This window comes from Thamnophis elegans, chromosome 5 (assembly GCF_009769535.1).
Source record: "Thamnophis elegans isolate rThaEle1 chromosome 5, rThaEle1.pri, whole genome shotgun sequence".
Taxonomy (NCBI): domain Eukaryota; kingdom Metazoa; phylum Chordata; class Lepidosauria; order Squamata; family Colubridae; genus Thamnophis; species Thamnophis elegans.
In genome coordinates this window covers 54,151,264-54,174,875 of record NC_045545.1, presented here as the reverse complement: position 1 = coordinate 54,174,875, position 23,612 = coordinate 54,151,264, and the positions used below count along the sequence as shown (strand labels likewise).

The following is a 23,612-nucleotide window of genomic DNA, read 5'->3' as shown; positions in this document are numbered from 1 at the left end:
TTAACCTTTTACAAGTCTACCATATATGATAATACGTAGCATCAGCACAATCACATCTCCAGCATTTAGGTTGTAAGTTCGGATACATACAAGCTACTTTTTAAGGGTCTAAATGTCATCTGTAAAACATCTTATAAAAATTCTCTCTCAGGTTTTGGGCTTACGTAAATTTTACATTTCTTACCCATATCTTTTCTCAGGTTTCCATCATTATTGGTTCTTTGAAATTTTGTGCCCACTTTACCATACAGTCTTTAATTAATTCTGTTTCAGAATCTATTTCTATCAATATATTATATAACCTTTTTATATGCATTTGACTTTGGTCCCTAATTTGTTTTACTATATTATCCTCATTTTGTGTAATACCAATTTTCTGCTCTTTTTTCCATCTGGCCTGTAACTGTCCATACTGAAACCAGGTTGGATTACCCTTTCCTCTTTTAGTACATTCAGAGGTTTTAGCTGTAATACACCTCTTTCTATTGTAAGAAGCTGTCTGTATGTAGTTACATCCTGTTTTTGTTCTATGCTTATATTCTCTATTGCGTGTCTGGGTATTGCCCACATAGGTATCTTATCATTTAATTTGTATTGATATTTTTTCCAGACACGCAATAGAGCATTCCTTAAAATATGACTTTTAAAAATCTTATCCACCTTCTTATCATATATCAAATAAGCATGCCAACCATATACCAAATCATACCCTTCAGTGTTCAGTATTCTATCCTCTGTTGAGTTGATCCAATCATTAATTATTGATAAAACTACTGCTTCATAATATAATTTTAAGTTTGGCATTTTCAAACCTCCTCTCTCACGTATATCTTGCATTATTTTAAGTTTTATTCTCAGTTTCTTCCCTGCCCAGACAAATTTATTAATACCCTTCTGCCATTCTTCCAAATTTGCATCTTTTTTGAGTATTGGCATCATTTGAAAAAGAAATAAAAACTTAGGCAAAACATTAATTTTTACTGCTGCTATCCTTCCCAGCAAAGACAGTTGTAGTTTTTCCCATTTCTTCATCTCTACCTGTATTCTATGCCATAATGGTTTGTAATTATACTTATATAATTTCCCATTTGAGGTTGTAATATAAACTCCTAAATATTTAACCTTTTTTACTATCTCACATCCTGTTATTCTTTCTAATTCCTCTCTTTGATTTGTGTCCATATTTTTAACTATCATCTTTGTTTTCCGTAGATTTATTTTAAACCCAGATACTTGACCATATTGATTAATTATGTTCATTAAAGCCGTAGTTGATTTCCCTGGTTGAGTTAAAGTTACAACCAAGTCGTCCGCAAATGCTCATAATCTGTATTCATAATGCCTAATCTTAAATCCCTGTAAATCCTCTGAACCCCGTATCTTATTCAACAACAACTCCAGGGTAACGGGTATGGTAGTTTTGATGAACCTCTTCTACCGAACCAGTTAGAACCGGCAGGAACTCAACTCTGATTTCCAGGGATCAAAACATCATGAACTGAGAAAAGAGATTTGAAAGGTAGATCAGGCAATGCAGTAGATCTAGTACAGTGGTGGGATTCAAATTTTTTTGCTACCGGTTCTGTGGATGTGGTTTAGTGAGCGTGGCTTGGTGGGTGTGGCTTGGTGGGCATGGCAGGGGAAGGATCCTGCAAAATCTCCATTCCCTCCCCACTCCAGGGGAAAGTTACTGCAAAATCCCCATTCCCTCCCGATCAGCTGGGACTCGGGAGGCAGAGAATAGATGGAGGCGAGGCCAGTCAGAGGTGGTATTTACCGATTCTCCAAACTACTCAAAATTTCTGCTACTGGTTCTCCAGAACTGGTCAGAACCTGCTGAATACCACCTCTGATCTAGTGAGTGTTTGAGAGAAAACTTCCTATCTTGATACGTGGTCTTTAGATTCCTGTCTGCTGCTTTTGCACTGCTTAGCATAGTGTGGAGGGGAAAGGAAGAGATGAAGAATTATAGTACTAAGGGAGCCTCAGGTGAGCTTAGCGTTTCTGGTGGCCATGAAAAGTGATTGAAAAGGGCATTTTGGTAATTTCTTGGCAGGCACTGATTAACATCACTAGATAAAGAACTATGGAGCGAAATGGAGGATTATTTGCACGGAGATATGACAGTGTCTTAGATCTCATGACGTAGATGCTATGTTCCACTAAAGCATGCTTTGAGTCCTGGAATATCTGTGACATATCAAATAATAGTTTCTGTGTAATTTGAATGTATAGTTAATAAAACAATTGCAGAATACCCTCCAGTGGAATACATTTTAATCTTGGGAACTGAATTGTACACAAGTAATTGATCTAAGCTGCTATTATTGTTATAACTAGATTTGTACATATTTATTCTAAGGCTGAACAGAACTTCTTATGGTTTGAAAGCTCTTCGTGATTTTTTTCATCAGCATTTCTTCCATTTTCACCCAACCCTGCCTTGCATTCCAAATGGAGTACCCCTCCTCCCTGCAATTTGCCACGCAAGAGGCTGCTGGAAAACTTCCTGTGCACGCATGGGAGCCATAAAAGGCTTATTCTGGCTCTTGTAATTCAGTGGGTTTTTTTCTTCTCGCTTGCTCCTTTACTCCCTCCCTCCCTCTTCTTTAGTTGATTCTAGCCCAGGAACTGAGAAAATACAGGTCATCTCAGTCATTGGGAATACTTTTGCATTTGACTGTATTCCAGAGCAAAACCAAAGGGTTGAATTTATTCAGCTGGGGAAATCTTTTCTGCACCTTTTCTTCTACCAACATATAATCTGCATCACTTTTGGATTTACTTCCCACTTATAAAGGACTGCAGCCTCCAGGGAAAACAGAGCACAGATGTGAGTAACCATCCATAAATGCAGTTGGAGGGATTAAGGGGGCAAATGAGAGAATGACAGAGAGATTTTGGAGTTCAACCTGCTTTCTTTTTCTTTTGCAAAAGGTCTCATTTCACAAGAATACATAACAGCTGGTTCTTCAATATTATATAGGGGGGAAAGGATTTTTGAAGCAACAAACACAGACTCAATGCTGTTATTTTTGCATTCCCTCCTCTTTTTTCTCTTTGCCTGTGGAGCATCTTTTTTTGGTGCACAACTTTAATGAGATCTTAGATTAATTTAAGCATAGAGGTTATCAGTGATTCATCTATTATTCCTCAGTAGTTACTAAGAAGACAAATATGTCTCCGTTTGGCAAGCTGCATCCTTGATTTGTCAAAAGTCATTCTGTATTTTAAACATTTGGGAATATAGATATGCATGCTGTAACTGAGGAAATTGCATTTAAGTATGCGAAGCTGAGTTTACACGCCAAGAGAGATATACATTGGATATGCAGTTGGGGGGAAAATGCTACCCAGAGTGAATTTTCTCTAAGGGTAATTTCAAGCAAAGTACAATCCTTCCAAAAAGTGTTACCACAGTGTTTTCAAGAAATATGAGAGAAAGAAGCATAAAACACAGGATAGGAATGTAATTGGTGATCATGAAATTAAAGAAAAGCCAATATTTCTCGCAGAAGGAATTGTCTCTCTAAGATATTCAAATAAACTATAGGAAGAATTAAATAATCAGATCATATTCAGTATTGAAAGAATATCAAACAGCAAAATAGGAATAAATGATTCCTAGCCATGGAAACAGACCTTAGTTTGAAATGGCACCTGACAGCAAATCTTATGAACCTGCGCCTGGCTTCTTGTGGATTGACCTGAACTGCCATACTGAGAATTTTGAGTTCTAACTGGCAACAGCTATCTTTATACCTAATATTTTAAAAGTATAAATATATGTTATGATCTTTTGCATGCAGAGTATGTACTTAAATACATTGTTCTATAGTTAATCCCTGTATATTTACATGACAAAGGAATTATACTAGAGTGAGATAATATTATATAGTGCAGATAGGTAAATCCCTATGCAAAAGAATAAATGGTCACAAAATTCACATCAGAACCAATACTTAAGGGGCAAGCAGGAGAAAATGGCAATCTCCCATGACATTCTGCTTCAGCCCTTCTTTTAAAAAAGGAAGTCAGAGTGGAGAAAAGATGAGTTGTATCTTAGCAAGTGTTGAATTCTGTTATTTGAGTCTTCAACTTAGAGACTTATTTTAATATCACTGTAGGTGTTAATTAATTCAGCAGTGAAAGGTTCTTTATAAATGCACTGTGAACGATCACTGGGTTTGGTTTTTACACTTCAAAATGATACACTGTTTTAAAGTTGATTTTCCCTCTTATTTTCACTGCCATTATTTTGTTTTCCTCTTATAAATTAAAAAGGAAACTCCTTTGAGTTTGATTTCAAGTGATTTCATGGATGTATTGATATATTGATTGACACAATACATCCACCATAACATGGGACCATTTTTGGAATGAATTTTGACCTACCCTATAGCTCTGTCCCTCATCTAAATACTTACCCGGCCAAACTATACCCATTAAAGTCAGACAAACTTGGCTTGTTCAAACCTTTCATCTAAAACAGACAAACACATTGGATGTTCTTTTATTTTAACACTTTGTTATTTGATTTTTTTTTCATTAAGAATAAATGAATTTGATAACTAAACTGGCCTTCTTCCATAACCAACCCAACCCCAGTTTGGGTTGAAAATCCCAATTATTGCATTACAGGCAAATGAAGTATACTGCAAGGAAAATCCCTCCTGCTAATATTTCAAAGTTTAAAACATTGTCCATCAAATTCATATGTATATATGAATTCATATGTATGTATGTATGTATGTATGTATGTACGTACGTACGTACGTACGTACGTACGTACGTACGTACACATACTTAACCCTTTAATATAGGCCTTTCATCTGTTTTATGTTACTCTCTGACTTAATCATTGGGATTCTAGGTGCTTCTATTTGCTTGATTAAGAATGTTAACAAAAACCCTGATCTTCTTGGGAATTGGGAGGATACTTTGCAGAAGATGCATAGTTAGAAGAGCAGGTTTCATATACTCTAGTATTTAAAACTAAGCAATTTGGATCTAGCTAATATTTGGATGAGAAACCTGGGGAATTTGAGTGCTATTGTTATTCCGGAAAGTTTTTTTTTAATCTCAGAAGAAAATATTCATAAATTACTTCAGTAATGTTGCCAGAAATGATATGGATGTGTCCAAATATTCGGGTGCTCCTACACTGGAGGTTTTAAGAAGTGATTGGAGAACCACTTCTCTGAAAAAAATGGTATATGGTTTCTTGCTTGAGTAGGGAAATGGACTAGAAGACCTCATCCCTTCCAATTCTGTCATTCTGCTAAGTGCTTTTTTATACAGTATTTTTAGAAAGTATTCAGATCCCTTTCACTTTTATCAAATTTGTTATTCTGCAGCCTGATTCCACAGTTGTTGAAATTCATTCTTTTCTCTCATTAATCTACACTCAGTACCCCATAATGACAAAGTGAAAACAGAAGTCTATATCTATAAAGTATGCTATTAATCTACTCACTTTCATTCTAGTTTACCACATTATCTTTTTGGGAGATGGGAAGAAGGAGAGATGATCTTCCATATGTTGTAAACAATAACCCTAACAATTCCTGCCAACATGGCTAACAAGTTCTTCAATGTTAATGCATCTTTACTTATTAATTAGTAACTTATGCCTGATGCACATAACTTCTCCAAATTTGTCTATGGGTACAAATATAGGTAGGTTTCCATGAAATCAGACATGCTAATTTATCAAAATATTGTACTCTAGTATAATTCTTACTTGCCAATAATATATAAGCATCTAGGATCAACCACAAAGTATATTTGGAACAAGCCTTGGAAAAATCTATCTTAAAAACATGTTACATTCAACATGTTACATTTTTATGCCATTCATGGTGTTATCATCAGTTTGCCACTGGTTATCAGTTAAGGATGTGTTCTGAGTCCTGAAAATACTGCATGGCTTAGAACTGGGGTTGTGTTTGTTTTTTCAGGGTAACAACAGATAAGGAAGTGCTGGTAGAGGTTCTTCTGGCAAGAAAAAAGTAATAATATTCCCATTATATTTTGGTATAAGAGATATATTTGGAAGGGGCAGTAGTGAGGAAAATATGCTTTTTTATGAATTACATTTTAACAATTGTCAATTGAAAGTGATAATATATGCAATGTTATTATACATCTATATTTATGAGTGTTCTTGAGTTTTTTTCAGGAAGAAGAGGTAGAATACAAATTCAGAAATCGAATAAGCCAAGCCAAATAGCGGATGATGATAGCAACAAAGCCTAATTAATATATCTATAGATTTTATTTGAATGTTTAATTATAGATTTTAACATATTAAAATTGTCAAGGTCCCAAAAAGCAGTCAAAATGAATTTTCTTATTGGAGGAAGTTAATATTTAGTAATGCCATCTATTCTACTTGTAAGAAGGATCTCTTCTCCATGTGTGACTATGGTATTGTAGTTAGCAGTGTGGTGCAACTTCAGTTTAAGGAATCATTTGAGTAAAAAAGGGTATCTATTAAAGCAAATGCCCATTCAAACTGACTAAATTGATATTTGTATCAATTTATATAATTTGTATAATTTTGTATTTCACATTATTTATCTGATTGGTAGAAAGGGCCATCCATTGTTTGAACTGATTTGGAAACAACAGGCTTGGTGTGTTATTGGGGATGTAATTTCCACTGATATTTTATCCATTGCATCCGAAACGTGCTAAATAGGAGTTCGTAAAACTGAGCTTTTATTGTAAGTAACTGAATTTAAAAAGCAAACAAACAAATCAAGAATGTAATTGTTTTTCTCCCAATCTTATAAATACTCTATAAACAGAATACTACTGCTTAAGGCCAGGTTTCTGCCCAAGTTGTTAGATCCATTTAAAATAAACAATTCACCTTAAAACAAGGTCAAATGAGTATTTGGAGCCAAAAGGCTCATTAGTTGACACAACAGCACATGTTGAGATCATATAATGGAAATTCCTGAAAAATTGCTGTCTTGGTGGGTGTGGCTAATAGGAAAGCACTCTTTAATCAGAAAGTAATTTAGTTAAAACACTGGAAATTAAAATGAATTATTCTATTCATCCTGCAGTTAGTTTTACAGTGATATAACATTCCCTTTGCAAAATAGGAAAAAAAAAACCAGGAGCAGTAGACTAATTCATTTGTTAGCATCAACAAAAACTGTCAAGCACATGCCACTTTATCTTCTCATTTTTGAAACCATGAAAAGTCTTGTGCTTTTTTATAAACCATTGTGTGATATTTGCATACACAACAATATATAATCTGGGCCAATGCTTATTCTGGTATAAACCAATCCATTTAATGAAATGAGTTCTGGTTCCTGAGTGTATAGATCAGTAAATGTGCTATCTAAGAGGCCGGGGATTAGATATTATTGTCATAGACAAACAGGGCTGTCTTTTTAAAAATAACTCACTGCCCTCCTTGTTTTTCCATGGTCTATTTACATTTCTGTTCTCTTACTTGTTTTTCTGGATTACATGTATGAAGCTTTTCCTTTATCTTACCTGCAAGAACAGTTGCATGCCAATTTGATGGGAACCACAGTTACACACATGTATTTGCTTAAATCTTTAAAGCCACTTAATTTCTTCCATCCTAAAGAAAAAAAATCTTGTCTGGGAAGAAAGCGTTCAGCCTGAGCCTGCTTATGCTCATATGGGGACATTGGAGCAGCTGCTGCTCGCTGTAAGCATAAGCAGCTGGGTCCTTTCGTCCCTAACCTCATTTACATACTTGTCAGCTGTTCAGAGCAAGACAGGGAAAATAATCCCTTTGCTTATCATAGGAGTTTGCAATTTTTGACTGTGCCCTAATTAATGCACTGTTTCCTGGTGCTCACAGCTCAGGGCTGTGCTGCACGAGGCAGCAGCAATTTATGGGAGATGAAGTAGGTATGAATGAACCAGGAAGATAAGAAATTGGGGCTTTGAAGAAGGGACCCAAGAAAGAAGCAAAGTTGACTGGAGGAAAATCTTCAAAGCTGGATAGAGGCTCTGTCTGCATGGAATTTGGGAATGCAAGAACAAAAAGAATAAATGCAATTTATCTTGTTATTTAGGATCAATACCCAGAAGACAAAGAAATGGAAGATTAACTGAGAAGACCCAATAAAAGGTATGAGAGTTATTTGTGTATCTAAAGAACACAGGGGACAACCTCCTCTTGATTTTAAGCCTTCCAGATGGATCCCACAATCAGCATAATACCCAAGCCAAAGCTTATAGGAGCTGCTGTCTAACATTAATATTTGATCGACCCTAGGCTATAGAACCAGTTTGGTGTAGTGGTTAAAGCATCAGACTAGAAATTGGAAGAGCCATCAGTTCTAGCTCTGCCTTAGGTACAAAGCCAGTGCTGTAACCTTGAATCAGTCACTTGTCTCAGCTTTAGGAAAGAGACAATAGAAAACCACTTCTGAAAACAACTTGCCAAGAAAACTGCCCAGAGTTTTCTAGGCAGTCTCCAAGAATTGGATATGATTGAATAGAGGGGGGATGGGGAAGGCTAGAGATAGTAGAAAACTCATACAAAAGTTAGCTGTAGGACAGAGAGATGCATCCATGGAATTCTGAAGCCACTTGAAATCTGCATCCCTATGTTTGAACATTTTGTTTGCTGAAACTTTCTTATGTTTTGTTGCAGTATACATGGATTACTAAGCAAATGTTTCCCTGTCCCTGAGATGGAAGTGCCAAGCATCAAGGATTTTCAGTGGAAAACCCTAGCACCTTTGCCTAGTCCAAGAGTCTATTCTTCCCTGGTAGAGGCTGGTGGACAAGTGTTTGCCATCGGGGGCTGTGATGACAATGGCGTGCCAATGGACAGCTTTGAAGTGTATTCCCCAGAAGCAAACCAATGGAATTCTCTGCCCCCAATGCCTACAGCCAGGGCTGGGGTAGCAGTAGCTACACTGGGCAAGAGGATAATGGTGATTGGAGGCATGGGAGCCCATCAGATGCCTTTGAAGATTGTGGAGATGTACAACATAGATGAGGGCAAGTGGAAGAAAAGAAACTCTTTGAGAGAAGCCTCAATGGGCATTTCTGTGTCAGTAAAAGGCAAGAAATTTAAATAAAATAAAATAAAGTATGTAGTAGAAACAACTTTAACATTGAAGGCAGTACCCTGTCCTTGGATCGGTGGTGAAATTCAAAGTATTTTACTACCAGTTCTGTGGGCGTGGCTTGTTGGGTGTGGCAGGGAAAGGCTACTGCAAAATCCTCATTCCCACCCCAATCAGGGGCCAACCAGAGGTGGTATTTGCTGGTTCTCTGAACTACTCAAAATTTCTGCTACTGGTTCTCCAGAATCTGTCAGAACCTGCTGAATTTCACCCCTGCCTTGGATATATTTATGTTTGTAATTGGTGGTATGAATGGTTTTTTTTTCATATGCAGAGGGCTTGTCTAGTCAGCAAGAAGCTATCAACTTCTTTTATACAGTCAGTATTATCTGATTTTGACCCTTTCACCTGAACATCAATGAATTGCTCTGGTTGAGTTTATGTGGTTTTCAACCATCTGGCCTAGAACACGCTGTGAAGTCTGTCTTGTAATTGGAGTATGGCCTGACCTTTTCTTTGCTTTTTAAACCCACATACAGTCAGGCACATTCTGTGTTCCTGCCAAATATGGAAGATGTTGTTTATTCTGTTTGGTTTGGTGAAGTTTTTATAGCTCTCAAAGGACAAATAAATCAGTGCTTTCTAGAGCATGTGACAGGCTGAAGGTTTTTGCAAAGCACGGAGTGCCAAGATCATTCAGTAGGAATTTATATAGGAAGGTGAATGTGTGCAGTCGAGCGTCAATCTTTTTTCCCTTCAGTATTTTTACCCTGACATTACAACCTGCTTTTGAATACTTGTATCATTTTAGGTGACTATTTGCAATGAAAAGTATCAAATTGTTGTTATGAAATAGAAAGCCAGAAGCTTCCTTTTACCCAAACAAGCATTTACCTGCTTAAATGGGAGCTTGACTGCAGGAGACATCACTTAGAGAAGAAGTATTTGTTGAAATTTAGCCAAGTGAAATGAACACATATTTATCATTGCTGTTCTGCATGTGAATAACTCTCATTAGGTGGACTAAAGCCATAAATAAATTTATAGCAGAACTTGGTGGAAGGTTTACCTTTAAAACAGTACTCTTTGATCTGTGGAATATGTTTGAATGTTTGAATGTTTGAATGTTTATTAACATTTATAGGCCGCCCTTTTCCCTGAGGGGACTCAGGGCGGCTCACATAAAATCAGGAAGGGGAAATACAAACAATGACGTAGACACATATGAGTAAAAATAATAAGCAACATTCATTCATCATTCGGGAGGGGCGGCTATCTTTGTCCCCAGGCCTGACGGGCCAGTTCTTAAGGGCTGTGCGGAAGGCCTGGACGGTGGTGAGGGTACGAATCTCCACAGGGAGCTCGTTCCAAAGGGTCGGAGCTACCACTGAAAAGGCCCTCCTCCTTGTAGTTGCCAGCCGGCACTGGCTGGCCGATGGAATTCGGAGGAGGCCCAATCTATGAGATCTAATTGGTCGCAGGGAGGTAATTGGCAGAAGGCGGTCTCTCAAGTACGCAGATCCACTACCATGCAGGGCTTTATGGGTGACTAGTAGGACCTTGAAGCGCATCTGGAGATCGACAGGTAGCCAGCGCAGCTCGCGGAGGATAGGTGTTATGTGGGTGAACCGAGGTGCATCCACAATCACTCGCGCGGCCGCGTTCTGGACTAGCTGAAGTCGCCGGATGCTCTTCAAGGGCAGCCCCATGTAGAGCACATTGCAGTATTCCAGCCTAGAGGTCACAAGGGCCCGAGTGACTGTTGTGAGAGCCTCCCGATTCAGGTAGGGTCGCAACTGGCGCACCAGGCGAACCTGGGCAAATGCCCCCCTGGTCACAGCCGTCAGGTGGTGGTCAAAAGATAGCTGTGGATCCAGGAGGACTCCCAAGTTGCGAACCCTCTCTGAGGGGTGTAAAATTTGACCCCCCAGCCTGAGTGATGGAATATTGGTCGAATCTTTGGGAGGGAAGCACAACAGCCACTCGGTCTTTTCTGGGTTGAGTACAAGCTTGTTAGCCCTCATCCAGTCCATAACGGCCTCAAGGCCTCGGTTCATCACGTCTGCCGCTTCATTGAGTTGGCACGGGGCGGACAGATACAACTGGGTATCGTCTGCATATTGATGGTATCTTATCCCGTGCCTGCGGATGATCTCTCCCAGCGGTTTCATGTAGATGTTGAATAGTAGGGGGGATAAGACCGAACCCTGAGGCACCACCCCATATGTTAGGGGCCTAGGGGTCGATCTCTGCCCCCCCACTAACACCGACTGCGACCTGTCCGAGAGGTAGGAGGAGAACCACCGCAACACGGTGCCTCCCACTCCCACCTCCCGCAGTCGTCGCAGAAGGATACCATGGTCGATGGTATCGAAAGCCGCTGAGAGGTCAAGGAGAACCAGGATGGAGGGATGTCCCCCATCTCTGGCTCTCCAAAGATCATCGGTCAATGCGACCAAAGCGGTTTCTGTGCTGTAACCGGGTCTGAAGCCTGACTGGAAGGGGTCGAGATAGCTTGCTTCCTCCAAGGACCGCTGGAGCTGGAAGGCTGGAATATGATAACAATTAATGTGTTTCCATTCAGGGATTATTCAGATTTTACATTTAAAATGTAAAATGGATTATAACTCAGGTATATTTCTGCCTAATAACTTTGTCCTTAAATCTCCACATATACAATGGGGTAAACTCTTCCTGGCCTGTTGAAGCCCTAACACCAATTTCATATTTTGTTTCATTTTCTCTTCCTATTCCAGACTACCGAATCTATGCAGCTGGTGGAATGGGAGCAGATCTACGTCCTCACAATTATATGCAACATTATGATATGCTTAAAGACATTTGGGTGTCCTTGGCAACCATGCCTACACCCAGGTATGCTGCCACCTCCTTTCTGCGGGGCACCAAGATCTATGTTCTGGGTAAGAATACACCTCAAGCATCTTCCCATTTTGCAGCTAACTGTAGCCCTTACTTTAATTTGTCTCCACATACATAGTTCAAAAACCCGTTTCTTATTCCTCAGACAGCTGCTTAAAATATACAGTGCTGAAAATGTCCTTTGAGTAAAAATGTCTGTGCGGTAACTGTCAGGTTTTCTACTGAAACCACAGGTCCATGGCTGCATCTTTCCCTCATAGTGGAAGGAAATAGTATTTACATGAATGTCACTTTCCCTGTGCAATATTGTGAGATTAAGGAGCAAAAACCCACAAATGGGCTCTTGGAAGAAAAAATACTGAAGGGACATTTCAAAACCATCAGTCACAAATAAAATAAGAAACTTTTGCGAATCGGTTTCAGTTATTGTTGGTGACATATGTGGCAAAAAATGTAATAATTGTTATGTTCCCAGAAAGATAAAAATATAGAACCAATTATTAGTCTTGTTTCTGCAAAAATAAGACCATTTTAGCTCTTTTTAAAAACTACTTTATGTAAGATCAGAAAGGTCGGCAGTTTGAATCCCTAGTGCCACGAAAACATAGTGAGCTCCCATTATTTGTCCCGCTTCTGCCAACCTAGCAGTTCGAAAGCATGTAAAACGCAAGTAGAAAAATAGGAACCACCTTTGGTGGGAAGGTAACAGTGTTCCGTGCACCTTTGGCATTTAGTCATGCCAGCCACATGACCACAGAGATGTCTTTAGACAGCGCTGGCACTTCGGCTTTGAAACAGAAATGAGCACCGCCCCCTAGAGTCGGGAATGACTAGCACATATGTGTGAGGGGAACCTTTACCTTTATCTTATGTAAGATCAAGATTACTATGTTCTTCAGTTCTACCAACCTCAAGAGAACCTGGAAAGACTTAACATTTTTTACACACAGTGTCCATCTAATATAGGCTTTGCTGTCACATGTTCAGATTGTATACTTCAAACCACCTGTGGTCCACAGTGGTCCTCCAGGCAATTCTATCATAACTGCCCCTCATTCATTAGCTAAAGTCAGTTTGCTGCCTCTGACTTACCTCCCTGGGGTCACAAATTAGTCAGAGATTGCACATTATCTAAGTCCCTCTCCTCTCTTCATTACCAATTAGCAACTTTCTCCTGGCAGGGTATTTCCAGATTGTTGTTTCCATCAAGAAATCTCTAGCTTGAAGGTCAGACATTTTGCTTGCTGGATAGAGTGGAAAGAATATATAAAGAGAAAAACCTTTACAAGAAAGAATTCCTGAGTCTAGTGCTTGAAATATAATCTTTATTTAGGAAATAGCATGGTGATAGGAAACTCTGAGTTACTTTAGTCTATGTTCAGCTAAAATACTATAGAATGCTCTTGTCCTTTATAGAGTGATAGCAAATCAGATGAACAATGCAGGTCAGAGATAGTATAGAAAGAAGGCAAAACTGAAAAAGAAGAAAATGATGGAAACCTGAGAATAGCAGTTAAGAAGATATTAAAGCACTTTAGGCAAGGAAATGAGAGTCCCCCTTCATTGTCATTATATCTATTGCCTCGAAGGTCAATCATGTTATCAATATAGAAAGTTGGTACACACAAAATTGAATTTGAACATTGATAATATAGCTAATAAAAAACATTCCGAGACTGCAGTATCTCTCCTACACCCAACATACCTGCTGTCTGCAAAGATTAAATCAAAGGGTAATAAGATCTGAGGCGAGTGAAATAATAAAAGGCATTTCTATTTTGATCTAGCTGTTTTGATGAATAAGTAAGTTGTCTTCTTAATTAATAGAAGCAAATTTTGTCAACTTCTTTTACACTTCAGTATGGTCTTAGAATGAGAGTAAATTCTGTTCACATCTACATCAGGGCTAACACCCTGTACCAGAGGTGGGTTTCAACCGGTACGGACTGGTACGGCCGTCTGGATGGTGAAATTTAGCATGCCTTCCCATACTCTTCGGTCAGGAGGCCCCGTACCGGAACGCTCCCTCCCCTCGTTCGTTCTTTCACTCACCCACCCATCCTCACCATGCTGCCGAAAAGTTCTCAGAAGAAGAACCAGAAGAAGAAAGAACTGGTGAGTGGCTGGGGTGGAGATGGGGGAGGATGTTGGGGAAGAGGCAGAGGGGCTGCTAGAAGAGTGTGTCCGTGTGCACAGGCTGTGGGTTTTAAAAAACGTCTGAGTGAATCCAGGAAGAGGGAAGAGGAAGAGGTGCTGGAAGATACTATAGGAACACATGCTTCCAGTCCCTCTGCCTCTTCCCTCTTCCTGGATTCACTCAGATATTTTTAAAACTCACAGCCTGTGCACAAGCACACACTTCCAGCCCCTCTGCCTCTTCCCTCTTCCTGGATTCATTCAGACATTTTTAAAACTCACAGCCTGTACACACACAAGACGTTTTTAAAACTCACAGCCTGTGCACATGCACACACTCTTTCACTCTTTTAAAAATGACTGAATGAATCCAGGAAGAGGGAAGAGGCAGAGGGGCTGGAAGTGTGCGTGTAAGGTGGTCAGTAATGTTGAAGACCGGCAAGGACAGCCATATTTCCTCTGTAAGTAGCTGTCTTATTGTTTTGTGTACTTATTTTATTCTTATTTAAGTAGTAAGTGCACAAAATAATAAATTTCCTTTTTTTATATCTTCTTTTTGTAGGTCACTCTTTGGGTCAAAGAATTCAGTAACATCAACTTGGCCACTCCCACCCAGTCACATGTCTGCCAAGCCACTCCCACCCGGTCACATGATCACCAAGCCACTCCCATAAAACAGGCCACACCTACAGAATAGGTTCTAAAAAAATTTGAAACCCACCACTGCCCTGTACTGAGCACTAGGCATGAGTAGATAAGTGCTGGCTGGGGAAATCTGGGAGTTGGCCCACACCTCTTAAAGTTGTCCAGTTTGAAAATGAGCAGACAATAGTTATCAAGCTTCCTGCAAGGGGAGAGCAAGGGCGATAGGAGAGGAAGTGAGTTAATTTTTTTTTACTAAAGTAGTTACATAAACAGAACTCACAGTAAAGAGCTCTTCTGGCTCTCTTTTGTTCATTCTTCCTGCAGCTGGTAAGCATGCGTAATCCTTCTTTGATGATTTTAAAGTAGATATATATTCTACAAATCTCAAGCTCTCCCAGATGTGCTGACAGCTCCCTCTCATTGCTTACTTTTTATTGCTCCCTTTTTGGCTCCAGTTCTGTGTTGAGGGAGTGATTACCCATCATGTCTGCATTTTGGTTAAGGCCAACAGTAATGTAATATTGTATAAAATGAACACATTGGTAGAAGCTACTAGCAATAACTCTTAGACTTATATATCGCTTCATAGTGCTTTTACTGCCCTTTCTAAGCAGTTTACAGAGTTAGCATATTGCCCTCAACAATCTGAGTCCTCATTTTACCCACCTCGGAAGGACGGAAGGCTGAGTCAGCCTAGTGAGAATTGAACTACCAAAGTGCAGCCAGCAGTCAGCTGAAGTAATCTGCAATATTGCACTGTAACCATTGTGCCACCGTGGCTCTATGACATGCTTAATTATCATAACTGTAACCTTGAAGAAAATATGTAATCATTTTGAAGCATAATTGATAGGACATCTACGGAATAAATTTATTATCCTGCAACATCACATATTTTATGCCAAATATACAGATAGCGGTTTGTCTGATTTATGAACTTAAAGAATAACAGTTCTAAGTGTAATCATAATGATCAGTTGTGCCATGTGATAAGTTAGCTTTCTAACTAAAATGTTGAAGAGTAGCAGAAAAATCTGTTCAGCTGAGTGACTATCCAGAGAAAATTGCTTAATGAGGGGTCATTCTTCTTCTAAATATTTCATAGGTAGTTGGGTCTTGTTATTTCCTAATAGGATGAGGATTAAAAGGACATAAAACTGAGCTGGTTTTTCAGTAGCCTGGAGAATCTTTTTCCCTTCACTTCTGATAGCATCTCTTTACTTTGGTTCCCATTCCCTGCTGCTTTCAAAATGATGAAAAAATAATATTGGGATGAAGCCAAGATGATCTTTTACTACAGTATCTGCTTTTCTTTACTGAAGGTGGAAGGCAATCCAAGTATGCTGTGAATGCCTTTGAAGTCTTTGACATTGAGACCAGATCTTGGACCAAATTCCCCAACATTCCCAGCAAAAGGGCTTTCTCCACCTTTATTTGCACAGAGAACAACATCTTTAGCCTTGGGGGATTGCGGCAGGGCAGATTGTACCGTCAGCCCAAGTTCATGAAAAATGTGGACGTCTTTGACATCGAGCAAGGTGAGTTCTTCTGTGATTGTCCTCCAAATTCCAATGTGGCTAGGCATTGATTGGGGGGGGGGAGCTTTTTATGACACACTTTTTATAAGTAGTAAAATTATTCCTCTGTTTCTCTGTGGTTTGCTATGGATATTAGGAGCCACAATGGTGCAGTGGTTAGGATGCAGTACTGCATGCTACCTCTGCTGATTGCCGGCTAACTGCAATTCAGTTCAAATCTCACCAGGCTCAAGGCTCAAGGTTGACTCAGCCTTCCCTCCTTCTGGGGTGAAATGAGGACCCAAATTGTTGGGGACAATATGCTGACCCTGTAAACTGCTTATGGCTATAAAGCACTGTGAAGCAGTATATAAGTCTAAGTGCTATTGCTGTTGCCATCAGCAATACAGTTTGGGAACATTCTGAAAGCATAAAAAGTGGCTGTATGTACCTAATGAACTGAAGGTTGCTTACCCAAGCCTTATAATGGGGTGTACAATCTAATTTATGTTCCCTGGTTTGCATTTAACCTCTACAAAGTTTGGGATCTGTCGTATTGATCCTAAAGAAATTACTGCCAAATTGCCCTTATTAAACTGTTACTTAGAACTGGACAGGAAGGAAAATATATGAAATGTATTTATCTTAAATATTAATTTTACTTAGAATAAAATGTGATTCCATTCCGATTCCACCTACTTGTCTCTAGCAAAACACAAAAAAGTAAAAAGCAGCCTATATCCCAAAAATGTATCTCTGATGTAATAAGGGAATTAAGGTATGTAATATAATAGTAAGCACTATGAATTGCAGCTTTTGATTTCACAACCTAAGTTGAATCAAATTATATACTTATCCCTAAATACGTATTTGAGAAGCCCATCATGTAAATTATATTTTCAAACCAAGTGTTTGCATTATAAGGCCTTCATTAGTTAATATGATAATGAATATAATAGTTTAAGTAGCAAAACATTGTTATTCAGTTTGCTGACTGCCACTTCAAGGATTTCAAGAATCTTATTTGTAACAAAAATAGTTTCTCCAGGTGCCAGAAAACTCATTGTTCCAATTGTACTGCCAATTGTTCCTAAATTTATATTAAGCTTTAAAGTTCAGATGTAAAATCTTTATGTGAAATTCACAAGTCCAGAGGTCAGTTTTAAATTAATGGGGGGGGACGAGTCTGCTGAGAAGTGAAGCAATTTATCATCTACTGTGAACAGTAACTACACACCAGAGAAAGGGCCTCACATATTATAGAGTTAATGGAGGGGATCAGTTTTTTATGAGATTCTCTTGAACTTCAGATTGTCATTCTTTTCTAATGCCATGGGCTCCAAATTTGCCGAAACCCAGGAAGAGTTGGATGTGGAATGTTAACTTTTATATGTTAATGAACGTTAATATTTTAGAGCTCTGTGTGGAATTTTACTGGTAATTGGATAAGGAAATGTTACTTATTTGAGTTGCCTAAGAAAAAGGGGCAGCCTGGTGGCTCAATGGTTAAGATGTTGGGCTTGTTGGCTGGAAGACTAGGTTTGAGACCCAAGCATCACATGAGGGGCTCCTGTCCTTGCCCCAGCTCCTGCCAATCTAGCAGTTCGAAAGCATGCAAATGTGAGTAGATAAATACAGTAGGTACCATTTTGGTGGGAAAGTAAAAGTGCTCTATGATGTCATGCTGACCACATGATTGCAGAAATGTCTTAGGACAATGCTGGTTCAATGACCTTGGAACAGATATGAGCACTGTGCCCCCCCCCCAATAGTCAGCAACGACTAGTGGAGTATAACCCACAGTGACTCCTTTACCTTTTTTATTGCTAAAAGATGGTTATAAGATGAGGGTAGGAAGCTGCTTTTTTAAAGGGGGTTCTTTTTACTTTTTGCCTTCTTGCACTTTTTTCTTTTTTAGTTTGCATTATGTTTTATTGTTGTTTCTAAACCATTTATTAAAATTATTAGTAAAAAAAAGAAAAGAAACCCAGGATAAGTTGTATGTTGGTTCTCTCCATTCCTCAGCAAACTGGTATCTTTCCTCAGGCCTGCCTCAATGGAATAGAACAGTGTTTCTCAACCTTGGCAACTTGAAGATGTCTGGACTTCAACTCCCAGAATTCCCCAGCCAGCGAATGCTGGCTGGGGAATTCTGGGAGTTAAAGTCCAGACATCTTCAAGTTGCCAAGGTTGAGAAACACTGAAATAGAATTTCTCAGGTAATAGTATTTATTCTGTGGGGTTAACTAAAAGGGTCCGTCCCAACATTGCTGCACTGACTGTATTACCATAATAATTTCCCCAGAAGACAATGTCCATATTTGTACACCATGGCATTCTGCAGAAGTTACAATGGCAAAGGCGGGGAATACAATTGAAAGACTTGGTGATCATGTCTGTACCAAAGAGTAAAAGAAGTATAAGGGGGAGGGAAATATGAGCCCGCAGAATATATCAGTGAGGAGAAAAGAACTATTGAGTTATAGATCTCTAACATGTTATTGGCTATGAAAAAAAGTCAAGATCATTTAATAATGAATCGGGTTAATTTTCAGGGGGCTGGATGAAGATCGATCACTCATTTTTTCTGAAAAAACGACGGGCAGATTTCGTTTCTGGCTATTTAAAAGGAAGAATTGTTGTTGCAGGAGGACTAGGTGAGGATTTTCCCCCCATCCCTTCAAAGTGAATTCCAGTTTGAACTATATTTTCCTGAAACAGTTATTTCCACTTTTCTTTATATTGTGAATAGGAAATGGGCCTGTCCATGAGTCTACCTCAAAACCTCTCCAATGAATCCCATTGGTGATCCCCTGCCCATTCTATGCCTTTGGAGCCAATAGGGAAGCAGTTAGTCTGGGAATGCATAAAGCTTTGCCATCATGGATTCTCTGGGTTCCTTCCTAAGCATGAAACCCAGAGAGTGCAATTTAAAGGGCTCAGGTGATGATCTCTGAGTAGAAAGTCACAAACTTCAGATAAATATGTCCAAGGCAGCAGATGATGAACTAGAATTTAATGATTGTTCTAGATAAGGTTGAGGGAAATAGAGAAAAAAAGAAAGATGGATGGATGGAATTTCCCCAGAAGAGCTTTGTATTATTATAAAAGTCTAGGTGTCAAGCATATCTTTACCTCTACAATTATCAGGAATAAAACTTGACTTAGTAATGCTGAACTAAAATCCATTATAGCTAAATATTTATCCTTACAAAATGAACTGAAAAAATGTATGTTTTTATTGTGTGAAGTTGAGAGTCTGTGAAGAGAGAGTTAAAATGAAGAAAAAATAAATTCACACAAAACTTTATAAGCTTATACTATGACCGCCAAAATATCTGAAGTGTTTAAATTCACAATTATTTGTGCAGCTGTGAATATGATACAAGGACAAATCAAATCAATTTCTTCTCTAAAGTGAACAAGACAACCAAATATATATTCAGGGATAAGAGGAGTGTGTGTTTGTGTGCCTGTATTTATATCAAAGCAGAGGGAGGAAATCACCTTTTTCTGAAACTGTTCTCTGAACCTGGCATGTAATTAATTCTGTTTTCTGTGTAAGAGAATAACAGCATTAGAAATCCAGCTGGTTTAACTTGTTTTCTGTGGTTTCTCAAAAACTATTAGTTAAGAAACGGGAGTAATTTCCCCCAAAATTACAGTTCCTACAACAGTTTTTCAAGTTTGGGAACTTGAAGATGTGTGGACTTCAGCTCACGCAATTCCTGAGATAGATTGGCTGAGGAATTCTGGAGCTGAAATCCACATATCTTAAAGTTTCCAAGCATATATCCCAAAGAATATATTTTCCCCAAATATGCATACATAAACACATATACATGTATATCCTTCTTTTTAAAAATCAGTGATCAGTAGAATGTTTATTGAATGGCTTTGGAATTCTGTGCGTTTTTAATCCATCTGTAATCATATTTTTCTCTAACCAGGAAACCAGCCAACTGTTCTGGAATCTGCTGAGGCCTTTCATCCTGGAAAGAATAAATGGGAAAGTTTACCACCTATGCCTACTCCACGCTGTGCTTGCTCCACCATCGTGGTAAAAAACTGCCTTCTAGCAATAGGTGGAGTGAATCAGGGTTTGAGTGACGCAGTAGAAGCATTATGTGTTTCTGATTCCTAGCTGGCATGTCATTGGATGCTCACCATTCAGAGTGATCTATAGACCAAGAAATAGCTCTGCCGTCTTTGAAGCTGGGCCAGTATCTTCAGTATGTGAAAAGTTAACACTTTTCCTTCACCATCTCTTGCACTGCCTTGCTTTCCTCTAATTCCTTTCACAATGTCCTTTGGAGAGAACAAATTCTTGCTCCATGTAGCTGCACAACTTTGTGGCTCTGTCAGCTAGCAGAAGCTCCTTCCTAGTATGATGTAATTTCCTGAAGCATTATGGAGCACCACTGACGTATGAGATTATAGGGCACTTCCACTGTCAACTCTGAATGGCTGAAAATCAGGCCAGTTTTGAAATGGAGCAATCAAGGTTCATAGCCTAACAAGAAGTTTCATCCAAGGATGAGGAAGCATATCATCTAAGACTGCAAGAAGATTTTGCTTTCCTCTGAAATATCATGTACGAGTAACAGCAGTTGAACAAAATCGTTAAGATTTTGTGCTGGGCTTTTCCAAGTACTTTTTGAAGAGTCACAATGGAAACAAAGAAGGGAATCTCACAGAGCTAGAGTGCAGTGTGCCCCAGCAGTTCTGAACTCTTAAATACTGCCATTATGATAATGAATTTAATGTTTTTTTCTGTTGGGAAAAAATTGAAGAGTTTGTAGTCTTCAAAATTCCGTACTGTGATATTGGACATACAGACATTCAAAGCATCTTTCATGAATGTCTTCCAATCATGCAGCTTATGATAGTGAAGCCACCTCGATTTGTGTGAGAACAAAAAACTTATTAGCAGTATATTCTGTCATTGCAATAGCAGATTGCTTTATCCAAGGGTCTGAAAACAAAAGATTATAGGTGAAAAATCAATTTCAGGAGAAGAATGCCTCTGTTCCACGAACCCAAATATTTCTCCCTTCCATGAGCTTTCCTTCCTTCCTTCCTTCCTCTTTGTGTGGGCATGCACACAGTGACTCTGACTGAGGAATTCTGGGAATTGAAGTCCACAAGTCTTAAAGTTGCCAAGGTTGAAGACTTCTGATCCAAAGCACACGAAGTGTGGTTGAGTTTAATATAATTGATGTCTGAGTAGCAGGGAAGTTATGGACTTGATTCATAGCCACTTTCACATGTCCCATGGCAACAGTAACCCTTGGGTGCAGTCTTGCCTGCCTTTTTTAAAAAATCTGTTTCATATATTGTTTATCTTATATAATCTACAGGGTGAAATTGTCAGTTTGATTATTTATCTGTTCTGGTTAGTTATTAACAAACAACACAATTAAAATCTATGTTCATATTGTAACTTGAATAATCCCTCTGGGCAGTTAGTGTTCTTTTCTTATACAGAAAAAAAATAGAGCCTAACGTTTGCAAGAATACTATTCTTAGTGTTGATTTAGCTACTATAGAACAATCATATACATTCACTAAGGTTTTTTTCTGCACTGCAGCCTTAGGCTACTTAGCTGTTCTGTACATACTATCTGGAAATGAAGCAGGCTTAAGAAATCCATTTCCAAATTTCAATCTTTCGTCCTCTTTGGTTATAATGATAGCCAGGTGTCTTACTTGGATTGTAGTTACCACTGGCCCTGATTGGTGGATTCCTATTTTCTTTATCCCTCCCCTTCCATCCCAGGAACATACTGCAAATTGCTTTCCTTACTGTGGGGAACAGATATTGAGATTTTGTAGTTTTGTGTGAGCCCCCAACCCTCATTGACTCCCCTTCACTTTCCTGTCTGGTACAGCCACTACTTAAAAAGAAAACATTACATTTTTATCATTCCTGTTCAGAGGTTCAGCAGGTTCTGACCAGTTCTGGAGAACTGATAGTAGAAATTTTGAATAGTTCAGAGAACCGGTAAATACCACCTCTAACTGGGCCCTCCCTCACCTATTTTCTGCCTCCCGAGCCCCAGCTGATCAGGAGGAAATGGGGATTTTGCAGTAATCTTCCCCTGGAGTGGGGAGGGAATGGGGCAGAGGTGGGTTCCTACTGGTTTGGACCGGTTCGGCTGAGTAGTAACTCAGCCTGCCACACCCTCAAACCGTTCTCTCGGCGTCGCTATAGGCACCACCATCTTGATTTTTGCTTCTGCATGCAGAAGCATTATTTTAGTGCTATGCATGTGCACATAGCATGCTTCAAGTGCACACGGGCAGTGCATCCCTGAATGAACCGACAGTAGCAGCAGCCAGAACCCACACCTGGGATGGAGATTTTACAGTATCTTTCCCCTGCCACGCCCATAGAACCGGTAGTAAAAAAATGTTGAATCCCACCACTGTTCCTGCTTCACATGGCTGCAAAGGAAAACTGGCAGAACTCTTGCCAAGTTCACCTAGTTAAACAAGAAAAAAAAGGTCGCATTTCCCCATTCTGACTATGAACTAACAAGAAAATGAAATGAAGAAAAGGAACAGAAGTTCACCATTCTGGTCCTTGTAGGAGCGGGCAGGAGGGGCAGCAACCCAGAACAAAATGACACTGAAAAGAAGGGGTGTTCCTACCCTAGTGCACGGTAGTTGTGTAGAGTGGGCAGTTTAAGCACATTGAAATCCAGGGTGCAGTTGAACAAAATGACACAAGTCAGAAAACACAACTTTTAAGAATTGAGAATGAGTCTCTGCATTCCTGCTCTGAAGAAACAGCCAGTGGCTTATATTCATGATGGGAAAACCTGTTCTCTGCAAATTGGTTTCAGTCACTGCTCCCATCATGTGACCTGTAAAGAAGTCATATTGTTACCCCCACAGCCTAAGAGAAACTTTGGATGAGTCAATACAGTCACTAGGGACTAGCATGACTCAAGAGAGATTTTATCTTTTTAATGGATGTGCATGTTATCCTGGAAGGATGTCCCATCCTCAGATAAGCAAACAGGAAGTCAGAAAATATCATCTTTCAGCCACATTTCTTTTACTTTTTAAATTTCATAGGATTTTTAAAAAATTATATGTATTAACACAGCTCTTTCCATAGTGGTGCTCTGGAAAGCTGAGTTTCCATCAGGTAACTAAATCAGCCAGACAGTAAAAACAGATGACAACAAAATAAAAAGCACACAGGAATGAAAACCGCAAGCAAAAATTCTTGCATGACATCAATACTTGTAAACAGAGTAAGATACTGAAAAAAGAAAGGATCCTTGAATGGCATCAAAAACAAAAACATTGGGATGCCAGGTGAATTTATCTTGGAAGAACATTCCAA

The 23,612-nt window shown here is 39.1% G+C and overlaps 1 protein-coding gene across 1 annotated transcript; it reads left to right on the top strand.

Moving 5' to 3' along the window:
- The first annotated feature begins 2,588 nt into the window (after nt 1-2,588).
- Nucleotides 2,589-21,661, top strand: KLHDC8A (kelch domain containing 8A). The gene is made up of 7 exons (XM_032217325.1): nt 2,589-2,833; nt 8,073-8,128; nt 8,657-9,072; nt 11,834-11,998; nt 16,061-16,276; nt 18,811-18,912; nt 20,206-21,661. The coding sequence occupies exons 3-7, from the start codon at nt 8,697-8,699 to the stop codon at nt 20,397-20,399; spliced, it is 1,053 nt and encodes a 350-aa protein (XP_032073216.1). The 5' UTR covers nt 2,589-2,833; nt 8,073-8,128; nt 8,657-8,696; the 3' UTR covers nt 20,400-21,661.
- The last annotated feature ends 1,951 nt before the right edge of the window (nt 21,662-23,612 follow it).